The sequence below is a fragment of the Orycteropus afer genome, unplaced genomic scaffold (genome assembly GCF_000298275.1).
Source record: "Orycteropus afer afer isolate SDZICR_OR568_19922 unplaced genomic scaffold, OryAfe1.0 scaffold00271, whole genome shotgun sequence".
Classification (NCBI taxonomy): Eukaryota; Metazoa; Chordata; class Mammalia; order Tubulidentata; family Orycteropodidae; genus Orycteropus; species Orycteropus afer.
Genome location: NW_006921858.1, coordinates 393844 through 410978, shown reverse-complemented (window position 1 = coordinate 410978; position 17135 = coordinate 393844). Strand labels below are relative to the sequence as shown.

At 38.2% G+C, this 17135-nt stretch overlaps 1 protein-coding gene across 1 annotated transcript in view; it reads right to left on the bottom strand.

The window, feature by feature from the left end:
• The window catches only part of DYNC2I1 (dynein 2 intermediate chain 1), a 163591-nt gene that overhangs the window by 132473 nt on the left and 13983 nt on the right, over positions 1–17135 (bottom strand). Inside the window, exons 4-5 of the mRNA XM_007950401.1 lie at positions 6122–6213; positions 1364–1657 (exon numbers count right to left, since the gene is read on the bottom strand). Coding sequence (XP_007948592.1) covers positions 1364–1657; positions 6122–6213 — 386 coding nt within the window. The remainder of the gene's footprint in view (positions 1–1363; positions 1658–6121; positions 6214–17135) is intronic.

Genomic DNA, 17135 nt, shown 5'->3' with positions numbered 1-17135 from the left:
AAAGCCAAAGATGAGGAAATTGAAGATTTTTATCAACTTCTGCAGTCTGAAATTGACCAAACATGCAATCAGGATGTGTTAATTATCACTGGTGACTGGAGGAGAAGAATAGAAAAACAAAAACGAACACCTATCCTTTATGATCTCATTCTTAATTATTGCCTCAGTCTTTTGATGGCAGGTACCTGAGTTGGGAACATAAATATTGCAGGTGGCTGTTTAAAGGAAATCCACAGGATTCCTTATGGTATCCAGAAATATCATATACATAGGTAGCAAACTGGTATTGCCTTATAAATATTAAAAACATGGCCAATGATCTGCACATTGAACCAATGGGCAGCAGGTTATAAGTGACAGGGGCAGAGTTTCGTATAGCTATAAAGAAAGGTGTTGGGAACAGCAATGGAGGGTTTAGGTAAAGGACTCCACCTTGTGAGACTTGGCTGCGCAAACAAAGAGAAAAGTAAGATGGTCACCAAAGCAGCAGCAATCTCGAACAAACGTTTTTCAAGATATTTTAACACAAATATATCTCAGTTTTAATGCTACTGATTTTAATTAAATGGTTTTTAGATTCTAAAATAAATATATACATACTTCAAAGAACAGAGAACCAGTGAATTAGAAGTCATGGCTTTGGCTGAGGCTCCCCCTCAGTGTTCACTCTCTGAAGGTCACAAGCCTCCCTGAACCTGACACTATGAAGAGATTTACTTCTAATTGAAAGGAAACACTAATAAGAAATAAAACAGCATTAGCTTCATATTCTGTACAAATAGAGCAGCAAAAGATGTATATATTAAAATAGAAGCTATTAAAATGAGTCTTGTATATTTAGTGCAAGACCAAGCAATGTTCTGTTATTATACATAAGGTCACCATGAGTGGGAGCTGACTCAAAGGCAACTAAAAACGCCAACAGGATAATATTAATCAATTACAGAAATTAAATTAATATACACGGGAGGAAAATCAGACCCTTTGCAATTTATTTCTTTTAATTTGCAAACCTATACTATGAATTCTGGCTGAAATGTTCATTGTCTTTCTAAATCATTCAACTTAATTTCCACTTTAAAAAAAAAATCAGCTTCCTTTTTAATGTTAAATTTCAATTTTTATAAAAGATTTCCAAATATCTATTAAAAATGCAGTCACAACATAGTAAGATTTGACTTCATGTTTCTTAGACTATCACTAATTTCTTTACACTGATCACATTATGCAAACTTGAATTATGTTTTTACCAAGGTTACTACTTTTAGGCAATAAAAGTTAACATCTGCCTGCTTTTTTCCTCTGAAAGTATTGATCTAACTTAGGATGAATAGAAAAGCAATGAAACATCAAAAACTACTACCTTGGAGCTGCTTTTCTTCTGTTCTTCTTTTTTATCCACACTACTTCGGTGCCTCTCTTCATCAAAATGTACACCTTCTTTATGTCGTTTCTCTTTATGTCTTTCTTCCCCTTCTTTGTCAGACAACAAATTATTTTTTTCTTTTCGATTTTTTTCTCTTTTTTCCCTTGTACTGCTTTTCTCTCGATGTTTCTTCTCTCGATCTTGTTCTTTTTGTTTCCTATGTCGTCTTTCACCATCTTCTTTATAAAGCCAGTACTTAAGAGGATTGTCTTTACTGTCACCATACTGCAACTTTGAAACATGACATATTGAAAATGCATGAGCTGAATATTAGAGAGTACACAGGAGGCAATATTATAAAAAACTTCTTAGCCACAATCAAACACTTTGAAGCAAAGAGTCCCTGGGTTTAGGAACTCAGGACCACAGTCTCAGGGGAAATTAAGGTCAACTTCATGGCACGGTCCACAAAAACAATGTTGTACATTACACTTCGTTGAGAAATGACTGGGGTCTCAAAAGTTTGTTAATAGCCAAGGCACAACTATTGGTGTCTCCCTATTCAGAGCAAAGGGAAGTAAAGAACAGCAAAGACACTTGGAAACAATTAGTCTAAAGGACTAATGGACCATGCGAACTTCAGCACCCATGATCCTGAGACCAGACAAACTAGATGGTGCCCAGCCACCACTGCTGATTACTCTGAAAGGGATCAAAATAGGAGGTCCTAGATAAAGTAGGAAAAAAATGTGTAGCAGAACTCAAAACCACTAAAAAAAAAAAAAGAAATCTTTACTGGTTCGTATAGAGACTTGTGGCACTCTCAAGACTATGGCCCTTAGCCTGAAAACTGGAACTAAACTAACCCCCATGGCTATATTTTCAGCCAAACAATAGATAGGCCTATAAGCTGAACAACACCAGGGAAGTATGCACCCCTTAAAACAATAAAGAACAAATTACAATCTGAATCAAATTAGCAAAGATTAAAACTAAGGATAATGCCCAGCTGCTTCTTAGTACATGAGGAATTATACTCTGATCATGTGAATAATTACAGCTTTTATGTAAATCAAAAGGAACAAAGTTTACAACTACTTTGATCCAGTAAATTCATTTCTAGAAATTAATCATAAGGTAATAAATACAAATAAATGCAAAAATTTTACCCAATGACTATCTTTATACTAAAAAAGCTTTAGAAGTAATGTAAATGTTCAACAATGGCAGACTTCTCAAGAAAAGTATGATACATCTATACAATTGAATATTATATTATGCAGCCACTAAAATGATATTATAGAGAAATACAGCTTAGAAAATGCTCACAACATACCAAATTTAAGCAATTTATAAAACAGAAAACATACAATTTAAATACATATGTATTTACTTTTGTGTGTCATCTTGACTAGGCTATACAGTACCTAGTTGTATGGTTAAACACCAGACGTTTACCATTTGCCCAGGGATACAGTGTAGTGCCTAAGGCATGTGACTGCTAACCAGAAGGTTGGTGGTTTAAACTTACTAGCCACTCGTCAGAAGGAAGGTTGGGCAACCTACCTCCATAGTGGTATCACCTTGGAAGCCCCAGGAGGGGTCTCTATGAGTTGGACCCAACTCACCGGCAGTGAGTTTGAGTGAGAAACATCAGAAGGCAGGAAGGCATAGAAAGGAAGGACAAATGGAAATGGTACACACAGGGAGGAAGTGGGAAGAGTACTGTTACATTGTGGGGATTGCAACCAGCATCACAAAACAAAATGTGTCTTAATTGCTGGATGGAAAACCAATTTTCTCTGTAAACTTTCACCCAAATCATAATAGAAAGTTTTTACAAATTAAAAAAAATAATAATAGGGAAAAAAGTATGGAGCAAAACTCAAAATGATTAATAAAAAAAAAAAAAGACCAGGATTCCTGGTCTGACAGAGATTGAAAGAATCCCTACGACTATGGCCCTTAGAAATCCTTTAGGCCTGGAAATGAAGTCACAGCCCCATGGCTCTACTTTCAGTCAAACAACAGACAGGGCTATTAGGTGAACAGTAACACCAGGGAGGTATGCATTCCTTGGAACAATCAATCATACTAAATCAAAAGAGCAGCATTTGCCCAGTGACAAAGTTCAGATCCTTATATATTTTATAGATGTGACTAATGTTTAATGTTTATTTGATTATTTGGTGGTGATGATTATTTACCCTCCAATACTGTGGGTAGTCCTCATCTAGTCAGTTTAGGGCCTTAAGAAAAAAAAACAGGTTTCCTGGAGAAGAAATTTTGCCTCAAAACTGTTACATAGAAATCCTGTCTGACCATATATAAGGTGGCAAACAATACTTCTACATACATATTTGTATGTGGTGTAAGAATCTCCATATAAATAGAACTAACAGGGACAAAGTTGTGATACTTCTTAAGCACAGTTAATCACCTTGATGGAGTGAGTTGTTGCACCTGTGGGCTTGGGATCATGGTCACTAGGAACATGAAACTCAAATGGCATAACATACTACACAAAAACTGTTGTACATTCTACTTTGGTGAGTAGCGACTGGGGCCTTAAAAGCTGCAAGCAGCCATCTAGATGCAACAACTGGTCTCTCCACATCCAGAAAAAAGAAGAATGAAGAAAATCAAAGACCCGTGGAAACAATTAGTACAAGGGACTAGTGGACTGTGCGAACCTCAGCCTATATGACCATGAGACCAGAAGAACTAGATGGTGCCCATCTAGTATTGTCAACTACTAGGAAGTAGATCAGTACAAGAGATCCTGAACAATGTGGAACAAAACTCAAAATCATAAAAAAAAGACCAAGTTTACTGGTCTGATAGAGGCTGGTGAGACCCCAAGACTATGGCCCCTAGTTACCCACCCTTCAGGCCTGGAACTGACCTCACTTCCACAGCATCCAACCAAACCATAGATAGGCATACAGGGTAAGCATTTACACAGGTAGATATACTCCTTAGAACAATCAATTATGGGAGAACAGAAGGGCAGTACTTTCACAAGGAGATAGCTCTGGGAGCAGGAATGCATAGGAAAGAAGGACAAAGGAAAGAGGTAACAACAGGGAGGAAGTGAGAAGAGAGTTGTTACATTGTGAGGAGCACAGTCAATGTCATAAAACAAAATGTATATAACCTGTTGTATGGAAAATTAATTTACTCTGTAAACTTTCACCCAAATCACAATTTATAAAGGAAAAAAATCCTGAGTTTCCAGCCTGTCAACTTGCCCTACAAAATTCAAATGTATCAAATCCACAGTCACATGAGCCAATTCCTTAAAACTTTTATATATGTATGTACACACACAAGTACTCATTGCTTAATATCCAAGATACCTTCTGTGAAAAAAGATGCTATGCATTTTGGTTGTCATGCAAACACCATGTTATATAGAGGCCCTCCCCATATAATCCATAGTTAAATCCCCATAAAGCCCATAATGTTAAAATCTTACAGAAAGCTGCATCCACTGGATACAGGAGGCTGGCCATCCACTGGATACAGGAGGCTGGCCTTGCTGGGTATTTGGATGGGCCAGGCAGGGGCTGCACTAGCAGCTGGATCAGAACTTCGCACATGTCTGGGCAGGGCAAGGAAGGTGCACAGGGGCATACAGAAATAGCCACAGGGACTGGGTATGTGGGAATATGGAAGTGCTTCTTTAATGTTTTTTATGCGTAGAAAGGTACACTCTATACTATATACGAAGACAAACATTTGACTGACATTAGATATAAACTGTACCTAACTGCTGCAACTTACATACAAATTCAACTTACAAAGACAGACTTAAGAACAGAATTTGTTCATAATCTGGAGACTACCTGTGTATAATATGGTGTTTGCACAATGTCCAAATCACATAATTTCCTATTTCACAGCATGTATTGTGGATTTTAAGCAACACATGACTGCTTATTACAAATATATACACATATACATATATATTGTGTTTCTCTGAGAACCCTGACTGAAAACAATACAGATATCATATATAATATATCTGTAAATTTAAAAAAGAAAATACCTGATAAGACTGACATCTTAAAACTATCAATAATTAACTCTGGGTGGGGATTAGATGGCTTATGGTTTTTTTCCTCATTATTTTCTTGTATTTTCTAAATTTTACTTGTATTTTCTAAATTTTCTAAAATAACCAAGAATTACCTTTGGAATTAGAGGAAAAAACTAGGGGATAAGAAATTGACTATACACACACACACACACACAGAGGAGCTCTGGTAGCATAGTGCCTAAGGCACTTGACTGCTAACCAGAAGGCTGGTGGTTCAAACCCACCAGCCACTCCTCGGAAGGTAGGGTAATCTACTTGCGTAGTGATACTGCCTCGGAAACCCAAGGAGGGATTGCTATGAGTCAGGTCCAACTCAACAGCACATAACAACAACAATATATACACACACACACACACACACACAGAGGAAAGAAAGACACAGGGAAGAGGTATGCATTCCTGCCCCCAGAGCTATCTCCCTGTGCAAATACTACCCTTCTGTTCTCCCATGATTGACTGTTCTATATATGTATACATATATATGTATGTGTGTATGTGTGTGTGTGCGCACATATATATATAGTGCTTGAGATCTTTCCCAGGCCCTGAATCTTGTTATGTGGAATGTTCCAAAAATGCTTTTAATGATGATTAAAATGTCCTTTATGTTTGCAGTATTTGGAAAACACTTCTTTGGGTAATTCTTCATATACCTTTCTTTCTCGGTATCTTCTTTCTCTCTCCTCATCTCCTCTTTCTGAGTCGTCATCTCTTTTTTCTTTCTCTTCAATTCTTACTTTACTTACTACAAAAATAAAAAATATTTTTAACATTCCTAAATATAGCACATCAAAAAGATCTTTTAGCATCTTGCTGCAATCTTTATTGTACATATTGTATTAGAAGCTGTAGTAGTGTAGTTCCTAAGGCACTTGACTGCTAACCAGAAGGTTGGCAGTTCAAACCTACCAGCCACTCCTCGGAAGGAAGGTTGGACAATCTACTTCTGTAGTGACACCACCTTGGAAACCCAAGGAGGGGTCACTATGAGTCAGGTCCGACTCGATGGCACATAACAACAACAACAACATGTTTGTTAGAATATATAAAATATTTTCTTCAGTTAAAACAAATTATCCAATCTCATGAGTGAAAAGTTCTGGCATCTAAACTTAAAATACAGTAAAATAAGAGAGATCATAATGGCAATTAAAGAAACCTATCAAATGTTTGAATGATTGCTGGAAATTAGAGAGGGTACCACCTCTCCAATAAATGATGCCTTCGCAGTTTCTGTGGTAAATGTGTAGGTAAAAGAGATATATAGGGAATTGTTAAGCATGGACTTGTGTCCCTCGAAAATATATGTTAGAATCCTAACTCTACACATGTGGATGTGATGCCATTTGGGAATAGGATTTTTTGGTTATGTTAATAAGGTCACATCAATGTAGGACATGTCTTACACCAATCACTTATGAGACATAAAAGGAGCAAATTAGGCACAGAAGCAAGCAAGTACAAATGGGGAAAGAGTGATGTCATGCAGAGAACACAGACTTGAAAAGATGAAATAAGGCTCTTCCCCCAGAGCTGAGAGAGAAAGCCTTTCCCTAGGGCTGGCACCCTAAATGCAGACTTTTAGTCTCCTAACAGTAAGAAAATCAATGTCTGTTTGTTAAGACCATCCACCTGTGGTATTTCTGTTACAGCAGTACTAGAGATAGGAAGTATAGCCCAACCCACGGAGGAAAACCTGCCTAGTCAGTCAAACATTTTAGCTGCAAAGCTCAAAGGAAATGTCTGCCCTTGTTGATCAGCTAAAATTAAAAAAAAAAAAAAAAAAACCAGCACTAGCCTAGCACACCTTCCAGGTATCCAGGTTGATAAGGAGAAGCCAGAGAATCCCAGAAAGTTCTAGGATGCCTGGAGCCTCCCCATACAACTAAGGGAAGCCAATGTGCCAGCCCATCCCCCCACTGGCATAAAAGATGAAGCTTCACTGTCTGGCAGCCAACTGCCATTCAAATGATGACCTATCACAGCCTGAGGCTCACAGAGAGAAATCAACTTGTCATAAACAAGTACTGATTATGCCCCTAGCCCCTTCCAACAATGGAAAATCTAGATCTTCACTTTCAAATTTACACAGACCAAAAAAGCTATCAGACTTAATATCAGGAAAATCAATACATTAAAAGATGAGGACAAAGTTAAGCTCTCAGAGATCACTGAAATAAAGTTCAACTATTTATTCATCCAAAAATATTCACTGAGCACTAACCACTAGTCTAGGAGCTTGGGGCCACAGAAGAGAACAAAACAGGGGGAAAGAGAGAATTCCTCAGAGTTCACATCCAGTGAGGGAAGAGAGTAAACAAAAGTGGAGATGACAGAAAGAGGTCAGATTCTACATATTTTCTGAAGGCAGAGCCAGCAGAATTTCCTAATAAAATGGAAGTAGATTTCCTCATAGATTAGAAGAAAAAGAGTAAAGTCATGATTGATCTCAAGATTCTTTGACCTAAGTAACTAGAAAGAAGCAGTTACTATCAACTGGCATGGGTAAGGTTGCAACGAAGTAGGTCGTGTGGGAAAGATATCAGAAATTCCATGTTAGACATATTAAGTTTGGGACAACAAACTACAGAAGTCAAGCATCCAAGTAGATACATAAGTCTGGAATTCAGGAATGAAGTCTAGCTGGATATAAAAACTTGGAAGTAAGCAGCATATAAACGGTATTTAAAACCATGAGACTGGATAAATCACCTAGGGAATGAGGGTAGATGGAGAAGTGGTCCAAGGAATCAGCCCTAGAGCAAGGCAACACTTCACAAATTGGAGAAATGCAAAGGAAGCAGCAAAGGAGATATGGAAGAGGTATAAAAATGATGAAGGGCATTGGAAAGAACTTTAAAATGTCTAATTATGTAACTAGTCTTTTTTAGTACAATTCATTGCAATCCTGAATTAGGAAAAAAAAAAAAAAGAGTAGGTACCGATGAAAAAACAGCAATCTGAAAACAAAAAAAAAATTACTAGACATAAAAACGAGGAACATTAAAATAATTTTTAAACGGCACTGAATAGTAAAATGGTTTCTTTTAATCAGTGGTAACCTCTTAAAACTCACAGCTGTGGAGTCGGATCTGACTCATAGTGACCTCTCCTTGGGTTTCTAAGATGGTATGGTATCACTACAGAAGTAGATTGCCCAATCTTCCTTCCTAGGAGTGGCTGATGGGTTTGAACCACCAGCCTTCTGGTTAGCAGTCAAATGCCTTAGGCACTATGCTACCAGAGTTCCAGTCAAATGCCTTAAGCACTACACCACCAGAGCTCCCAGAGATAACCTGCTGTTGTTGTTGTCATGTGCCATCGAGTCGGACCCGACTCATAGCTAACAGCAATTTTACCCCTATGTACACATCCAACAGAAATGCACACATATAAACATCAAAAAACATATATAATGAAGTTCATAAAAGTTGTATTTGCAATCAACTAACTCTGCAAACAATTCAAATGGCCATTGGCAACAGATTAGATAAATATGGTGATATGTTAATATAACAGAATAATATAATACATAATCCAAAAGGTCTGATGGTGTAGTGCATAAGGCATTTGGCTGCTACCCAGAAGGTAAGCGGTTCAAACCCACCAGCCACTTCATGGAAGGAAGATGGGGTGATCTATTTCCATAAAGATTTACAGCCTCGGAAACCCCACAGAGGTCGCTATGAGTCAGAATCAAGTAGATGGCAGTGAGTTCATATAACAGAATATTACTTAATAATGAAAATGAATGAACTACTGATGCACTCAATGTCATAAATTAACCACATAAACATAATATTGAATAATATTGAATAAATTAAGCTAAATACTAAAGAATTATATACGTTACAATTTCATTATATAAAGATCAGAAACAAGGAAAAGTAAACTATAGTATCAGAAATCAGGATACTGGTTTACATTTGGGGAGGGGAGTTAGAATAGTGACTGCTGTGGGGAGTGTTCCTAACCAAAAATAAACCAAACCAAATCCATTGATGTCAAGTTGATTCTGACTCATTGTGGTTCTATATAGAAGAACTGTCCCATAGGCTTTCCAAAGATGTAAATCTTTATGGAAGGAGACCATCCTATCTTCCTCCTGCAGAGCAGCTGATGGGTTCAAACTGCTGACGTTTCAATTAGCAGCCAAGTGCTTAACCACTGTACCACCAGGTACTGTTAATGTTTTATTTCTTAATCTAGTCAGTAGTCACATGGGTATGTCCACTTTGTGATCACTCAACAAGTTGTATGCTTATAATTAGTGTGTTTTTCTGCATTTTATACTTCAAAAAATACTTTTCTAAAAATGAATATTGAACATATGCTAAAATCACCATAATAATTAGTAAATATTATGGGAAGATCTTTGAAGCCATGCACATATCTTGTTTCTCCTCAAATTTTCATCCATTCTTCTGTGGATTTTGTCTGCAGCAATTACTACTGTGGTGTTCTAAGTGTGATTATGTTTCCCTCATTCTTTCTCTCATTCCTGCATTTATTAACTGGAACTCATCTATATGAAAGTGTTGTCTCCTCTGTCTCATTTTTTTTAATTCATTTATTTCTATGAGCTTGGACTCATGAATACTTATTTTATTCTTTTGATTTATAATCTAGTATCAATATCAGACAGTAAAATAATCTATTCTTTTGCTGCTCAGACTATTCCAGATTTGGCTATCAGGGGCTCTTTCAGGTTGGTTCCCGTGTCCTTTTTGCCCCCTCACAGTATTACTTCATTTACATAAAGCTTATGACAATAATTTTGAAAAAAAATAAATAAAGCTTATAGCAGGCAAAGCTATTTGTTTAGGCATGGATACACAAGCAATAAAACTACAAAGAAAAGCCAGGAAATTATACAATAAATGTCAGGATGATGGGTACAATGGGTGACATGGAGGGATTATTGGTAGGAACCACAAAGACTTTGGGAGATGGTAAACTTCTAGCACCTGGCCTGGAAGGAGTTACATGGAACTCATGTTACTTATTGAACTGTATTTTGATAATTTATGTACTTTTCTACATATATTTCATAATAAGGTATTTTCCTTTTTTAAAATTGTTTATGTTTTAGATGGACATTTACAAAGTAAATTAGTTTCCCATTCAATCGTTTGTACATAAAGCATTCCATGACACTGGCTGCATTTCCCACAAAGTGTCAGCACTCCCCCCATTTCCACCCTGGTTTCCTTGTTTCCTATCATCTGAATTTTCTACTCCTCCCTATTTTCTCATCTTTGCTTTGGAACAAATGTTGTCCATTCAATCTAGTATAATTGTTTTTTCTAAGGCGCATGTTCCTCTTGGTAATAATGTTTATTTTATGGACTTGTGTACTATTTGGCTGGTTGGTGGTCTCCAGAAATGGCTTCAATTCCAGGCAGAAAGGTATCATACAGCCAAAGTCTCAGGAGTTCCCCAGTCTCTGTCAGACCAGTAAGTCTGGTCTTTTTTATGAATTTGATCTTTCGTTCCACATTTTTCCCTTGCTCTGTTCAGGACCTTCTGTTGTGATCCCAGTCAGAGTGGTCAGTAGTGGTAGCCAAGCTTCATCTAGTTCTTCTGGTCTCAGGGTTGTGTAGGCTGTGGTTCATGCAGTCTATGAGTCCTTTGTACTAATTGCTCCTTGAGTCTTTGGTTTCCTTCACTTTCCTTTGCTTCGGACAGAAAGCGATCAATAGTCCTACCTTAGATGGCCACTTGCAAGCTGTTAAGACCCCAGATACTAATCACCAAAGTAGGATGCAGAACATTGTCTTTATGAACTATGTTGTACCAACCGACATAGATGTCTCTCGAGTCTATGGACTTTGCCTTTGAGCCTGAGAACTTTGTTCCTCAGGGTGTTTGGTTAAGTTCCCATGACTATGCCCCTTGTGTGCTTTATAGTATATATTAATATACCTGCAGTGCCTACAGTTATGTATATAGAAATATGTACAACCAAACCTGTATCTGCAGGTGAGTGTGCTTCCCCATACCCTCCCACACCTATTTAACTTATCTATCTACCTATGTATCCATTCATAAATTACTGTTTGTTAACACTGTAGCTGTGGGATTATCTATATTATAAACTCCAAAAAACCAAACTCACTGCCATTGAGTCATTTCCAACTCACAGAGACCCCCATTGGGTTTCCGAGGCTATAAATCTTTACGGAAGTAGATCGCCCTGTCTTCCTTCCACAGAGTGGCTGGTGGGTTTGAACCAATGACCTTCCAGTTAGCAGTCAAGTGCCTTATCCACTATACCACCAGAGCTCCTTATCTATGTTATAGTAATTACCGTAACTGTCCTTTATTCTTGTGTTTCTCTCAGTGTCTTCCATTGCCTTGCTCATGTTGTGCTGACTTCCCTCATTGTGTTTTGCCTTTCCTTTCATCATTATGAACATGTGTCTTCTATCTAGTTAGTAATTTTCCATCTCTCCCCCTCCTATCTTCAGTAACCATCACTTTATTTCTGTGTGTAAACATCTTCTTTCTTCTTTTTTTTATAATAGTGATCTCATACAATATTTGTCATTTTGTGATTAACTTATTTCACTCACCATAATGGCCTTCAAATTCATCTATGTTGCGAAATGTTTTGTAAATTCATTGTTATTATTTATCATTATACAGTAGGTTATCCATTCATCTGTTGATGGGCACTTAGTGTGATAGTTAAGATTGTGTGTCAACTTGGCTGGGCCTGAGCAGCCTGGCAGCTGGATGCAGTTATTCTCCACAATGAGATTGAAATCACCTACATGGTGGACTCTGCTGTGAGTACCTAATCAGTTAGAGGGGAATTGCTTTTGGAGTGTGGCCTGCTTCCAGTACATACGGCAAAGCATTGAGAAAGGTGTCTAGCTTTTGGCACATTTGGAAACCAGAGGCTGCCAAGTTGTCTGCTGATTTTGGGATTTTTCCTGGACTTGAACCAGTGGCCTACCATGTTTCCTGCCGATCTTGGGATTGGACCATTTTACTTGTCAGTCTTGGGTTCATCAGCCTCAGAAGCCAGCAGCTGCATGAGTCAGAAGAAGCCTTAGCTTGCTCCACTGGGCCTAAAACAAGAGGCAGAGCTGAAGCCCAAGGTCAAGGGGCCTCCACCTGGCCCCTAGAGCTGGCACTCTGAACTTAGACTTCTAGCCTCCTTAACTGTAAGAGAATAAATTTTGTATTTGTTAAAACCATCTACTTATGGTATTTTTATTACAGCAGCACCAGAGAACCAAGATACTTAGGTTATTCCTATCTTTCTTCTATTGTGAATAATGCTACAACAGTTCTTATTTCTTTAAGGTATGTACCTGGAAGTGGGATTGCTGGGTCACATGGTATATCTATTTCTAGCTTTTTAAGGAAGCATGATACTGCCCTCCATATGATTGTACCATTTTACATTCCTACTAGCAGTGTGTAAGAGTTGCAACCTCCCCAATGTCTGTTATTTTCTGTTTTTTTTGATTAAGGGTCATTATTTGTAAGGGTGAAATGGTATCTCATTGTAGTTTTAACTTGGATCTCTAATGGCTAATAATCATGAGTACATCTTCATGTGTTTGTTAGCTGCTTTGAATGTCTTCTTTGGTGAATGGACTGTCCATATAATTTGCCCATTTTTTAACTGGATTTTTTATCATTTTGCTGTTAAGGTGCTGAAATTTTCTATAAATTTTAGAGATTAGATCTTTGTCAGATATGCCATAGCCCAAATTATTTTTTCCCCCAATTTGTAGATTCTCTTTTTACTCTTTGGAGAAGCCTTCTGATGAGCATAAGTATATAATGTTTTAAGTCAAATGCCTGAGGTACTATGCCTCCAGAGCTACTATTTAATGTGTAGGAAGTCCTATTTATCTAGTTAATCTGCTGTTTGAGCATTTTTAGTTTTGCTCGATATTCTACTTATAACTTATACTAGGGGCTCCGCAACTGATCCTGTTTTTTCTTCTATGATATTTATAGCTTTAGGTTTTATACTTACGTCTTTGATCCATTTTGTTTCAGTGTATGGTGTGAGGTGTGGTCCTGTTTCATTTTTCTATAGATAGACATTCAGTTTTGCCAGCACCATTTCTTAAAGAGACTCAGAGAGTCATTTCCCCATTTAATGGACTTTGATCATTGTGTTGTTGTTGTTGTTGCTATTAGGTGCTATCAAGTCAGCTCCAACTCATAACGACCAGAGGTGCAACAGAAAGAAACACCGCCTGGTCACGCACCATCCTCACAATACCTCTATTCTTGAGACCATCATTGCAGCCACTGTGTCAGTCTATCACATTGAAGGTCTTCCCTTTTATACTGACCCTCTTCTTTACCCAGCATGATATCCAACTCCAGGGACTGGTCCTTTCTGACAACATAAAGTAAGTAGGTGAGATGAAGTCTGGCCATTCTTGCTTCTAAGGAGCATTCAGGACACTTCCTCCAAGACAGATTTGTTCATTCTTCTAGCAGTCCACTGTATTTTCAGTATTCACCAACACCATAATTCAAAGGCATCAACTATTCTTCAGTCTTCCTTATTCGTTGTTCAACTTTCACATGCGTATGAAATAGGTGGCTGGATTTATGTCTGGAATCTCAATTCTGTTCCATTTGTCTATGTGGTTGTCATTGTACCATTACCAGGCTATTTTGACTACCATAGCTGTATTGTAGGTTCTGAGATCAGGTAGTATAAAGCTTCCTACACTTCATTTGTTTTCTTCAATAATGATTCACTTATACAGGGCCTGTTTCCATTCCATATAAAGTTGGCGATTAGTTTTTCCATCTCATTAAAGAATGCTGTTGGAATACTCAGCAGCCCTGAACTCATCTCACTCTTTCACCATTTTGTCTAGCATAAGTAGGACCAACCAACCAGCCTTCTTATACTCCTCATGCTGACAAAATTGCATAGAAGTATCAAACATGTGATCACCCAAAGCCTCACTTCTCAAAAATACTTGATCTATTGGTGGTGCTATTTTGCATATTAATGTTGCCACCTCATGCCATGGATTAGCAGGGCCCACCTTACTAATGGAGGCAGAGTCACAAGTACCTTTACGATTAATCAAATCGGAGAACCAAAACAGAATTGGTGAGAACTAATTTGGGAAACCTATCTGTGTTGGTTACGTTTGTGTTTCAACTTGGCTGGGCCTGGTAGAATGGCTGGGCAGCTGAATGTAGTTATTCCCCATCGTGAGATTGGTAATTAACTCCATGGTGGATCTATTGGAGCAGCTGAGTATACTTGGGGTATGTGGTCTGCTTCCTGTATATCAGAAACAGCTTTGGGAATGGTCTCTAGCTTATGGCATGCTTGAACCCTGCATATAGCCATGTCATTGTTCAGCAGCCTGCCATGCTCTGCCCAACTTGGGACTTTCAATGGACTTAAATTAACGGTCTGCTGTGTGGTTTGGTAACATCAGGACTGTTACCTTTTTACTTGTCAACCTTGGGTTTGTCAGTCTCAGCAGCCAGCAAGCTGTCTGAGTGAAGACAAGCTTCTAGCTCCAGTGGGCTGGGAGCAGGAGGCAGAGCTAAACCCCAAGGTTAAGGGGCTCTCATCCAGCCCCTACAGCCTAGCACTTTGAACTTGGATTTATAGTCTCCAAACTGTAAGAATAAACTCCTGTTTGTTCAAGCCATCCCATTTGTGGTATGTATATTCTTGTCAGAGCGATACTTGGTAACCAGAACACCATCCTTATGATTTTGTCTCTCCAGAACCACTCCCAGTACCAAATGTATTAGGCTGGGTTCTTTAGAGAAGCAAAACCAGTAAATCTTATATATACATGTAGAGAAAGAGAAATTTATCTTAGGAAAATGGCTCACACACTTATAGAAGCGGGGAAGTCCCAAGGTCTTGGATCAAATGTCAAGCTGAAGGCTTCTCCTGACTCACACAGCTGCAGGGGCTGATGAACTCAAGTTTGGCAGGCAGCATACTGGCTGTTGACTCCAACGAATGAAAAATCCAAGATCTCCAGGCCGAATGGTGGATTGTTTGCTCACGGACAGTTGTAGACAGCACAACAGGATCTCGATCCACAGAAGAGTCTCTTTTCCCAGGATGTCCATAAATGTATTGGAAACAGGCCACACCCCTAGGGAAACTCCCTTTCAGTGGCTTGGCTGCTCAAACATATACATCCAATCCCAACATGGGAATAACCCACATCACAACTGCTTAAACCACACAGAATTGTGGTCCAGCCAAGTTGACACACAGCTCCAACTCTCACAGTATTGTTTTCCTGATTTCCTTTTCAAGATCTCTTTATTGATATATAGGAATATAACTGATTTTTAGTATGTTGATCTTGTATCCTACTACTTTGTTGAATCCTTCTATTAGTTCCAGATTCTTGTGGAATCTTTGGGATTTTTCTACATATAGGATTATATCATCTACAAATAGGGATAGTTTTATTTCTTCCTTAACCATTCGAATGCCCCTTAGTTCCTTTTCTTGCCTTATTGCTCTAGCTAGGACTTCCAGTACAATGTTGAATAAAAGTGGTAATAAATCACATCCTTGTCTGGTTCGCATTTTCAAGGGGAATGCTTTCAGTCTGTCTCTGTTCAATATAATATTAGCTGTTAGTTTTATATAAATACATCCTTTACTATGTTGATGAATTTTCCTTCTATCCCTATTTTGCTGAAAGTTTTTATCAGAAATGGGTGTTGGTGCTTGGTGAATGGAGGCGCAGCCATCCCCCACTCCCACCCACATTCTGGGCCCACAGGAACTCCATCACAGTCTGTGTGCTCAGATGGAGCCTAGGTGCCCTGCCCTGTCCCTCCACCAATTTTTTTTTTTTTCTTTTTCGCTTTCTTTTTTCTGGTGATTCGTTTGCTTGTATTTGTCTTTTAAAACAACTATTTTTAATAATACTTTTGTCCTCTTTACTATTATTCTTATTCTTCCCCTCCCAGGTCCCAGTGTTCAGCCTTTTTTCGTTTCTCTGTTCCTGGTTGAATTTTTTTTTTTTTTAACTTTAACTTTTTTTCCTTTTTTCCCATTTTTTCTCATGGTTAACCCTGTTCCTTTTTTATCTTTTTGCATTTTTCCCTTTCTTTTTCTTCATTATCTTCCTTCTCTACCTTTTTTCTCTTAGTGCCCTATCCCCAGATATTGCAGGTTTCCTTGTTTTTTCTTCTTCTTTTTCCCTTTTTTCTTTTTTTGGTTACTGTTCCTGTGTGATTACATGGGGTGTTTTGTCCAGGTGCTTTTATTTTTTTATCATTATTCAATTGTAATTTTTGTGTAACTGAGTGGGAGACAGAAACAGTCCCCATAAGACACAACTGCACCCACACCTCCTGCAACTTCACTTACTGAGCGAGAGTGACTACCTCCTTCTCCACCAATGGGCCAATGATAAAAAACCACCAGGAAGATCCTGAATCACCCTTGGCTGCTCTTCACAAACAGTTAACAGAGATCTAAATACAACAACGCCACGATGCCTCGAAGACAACAGACCATCACAGTCCACACAAAGAAGCAGAATAAAGTGGTAGAAACAAGGGAGCAGGATACAGACCCGGAACATATCCCTGAGGAAGAAGCAGCATTGGAACTCTGTGATAAGGAATTCAAAAGAATTATATTTAGGTGTCTTCAAAGGATTGAGAGACAGA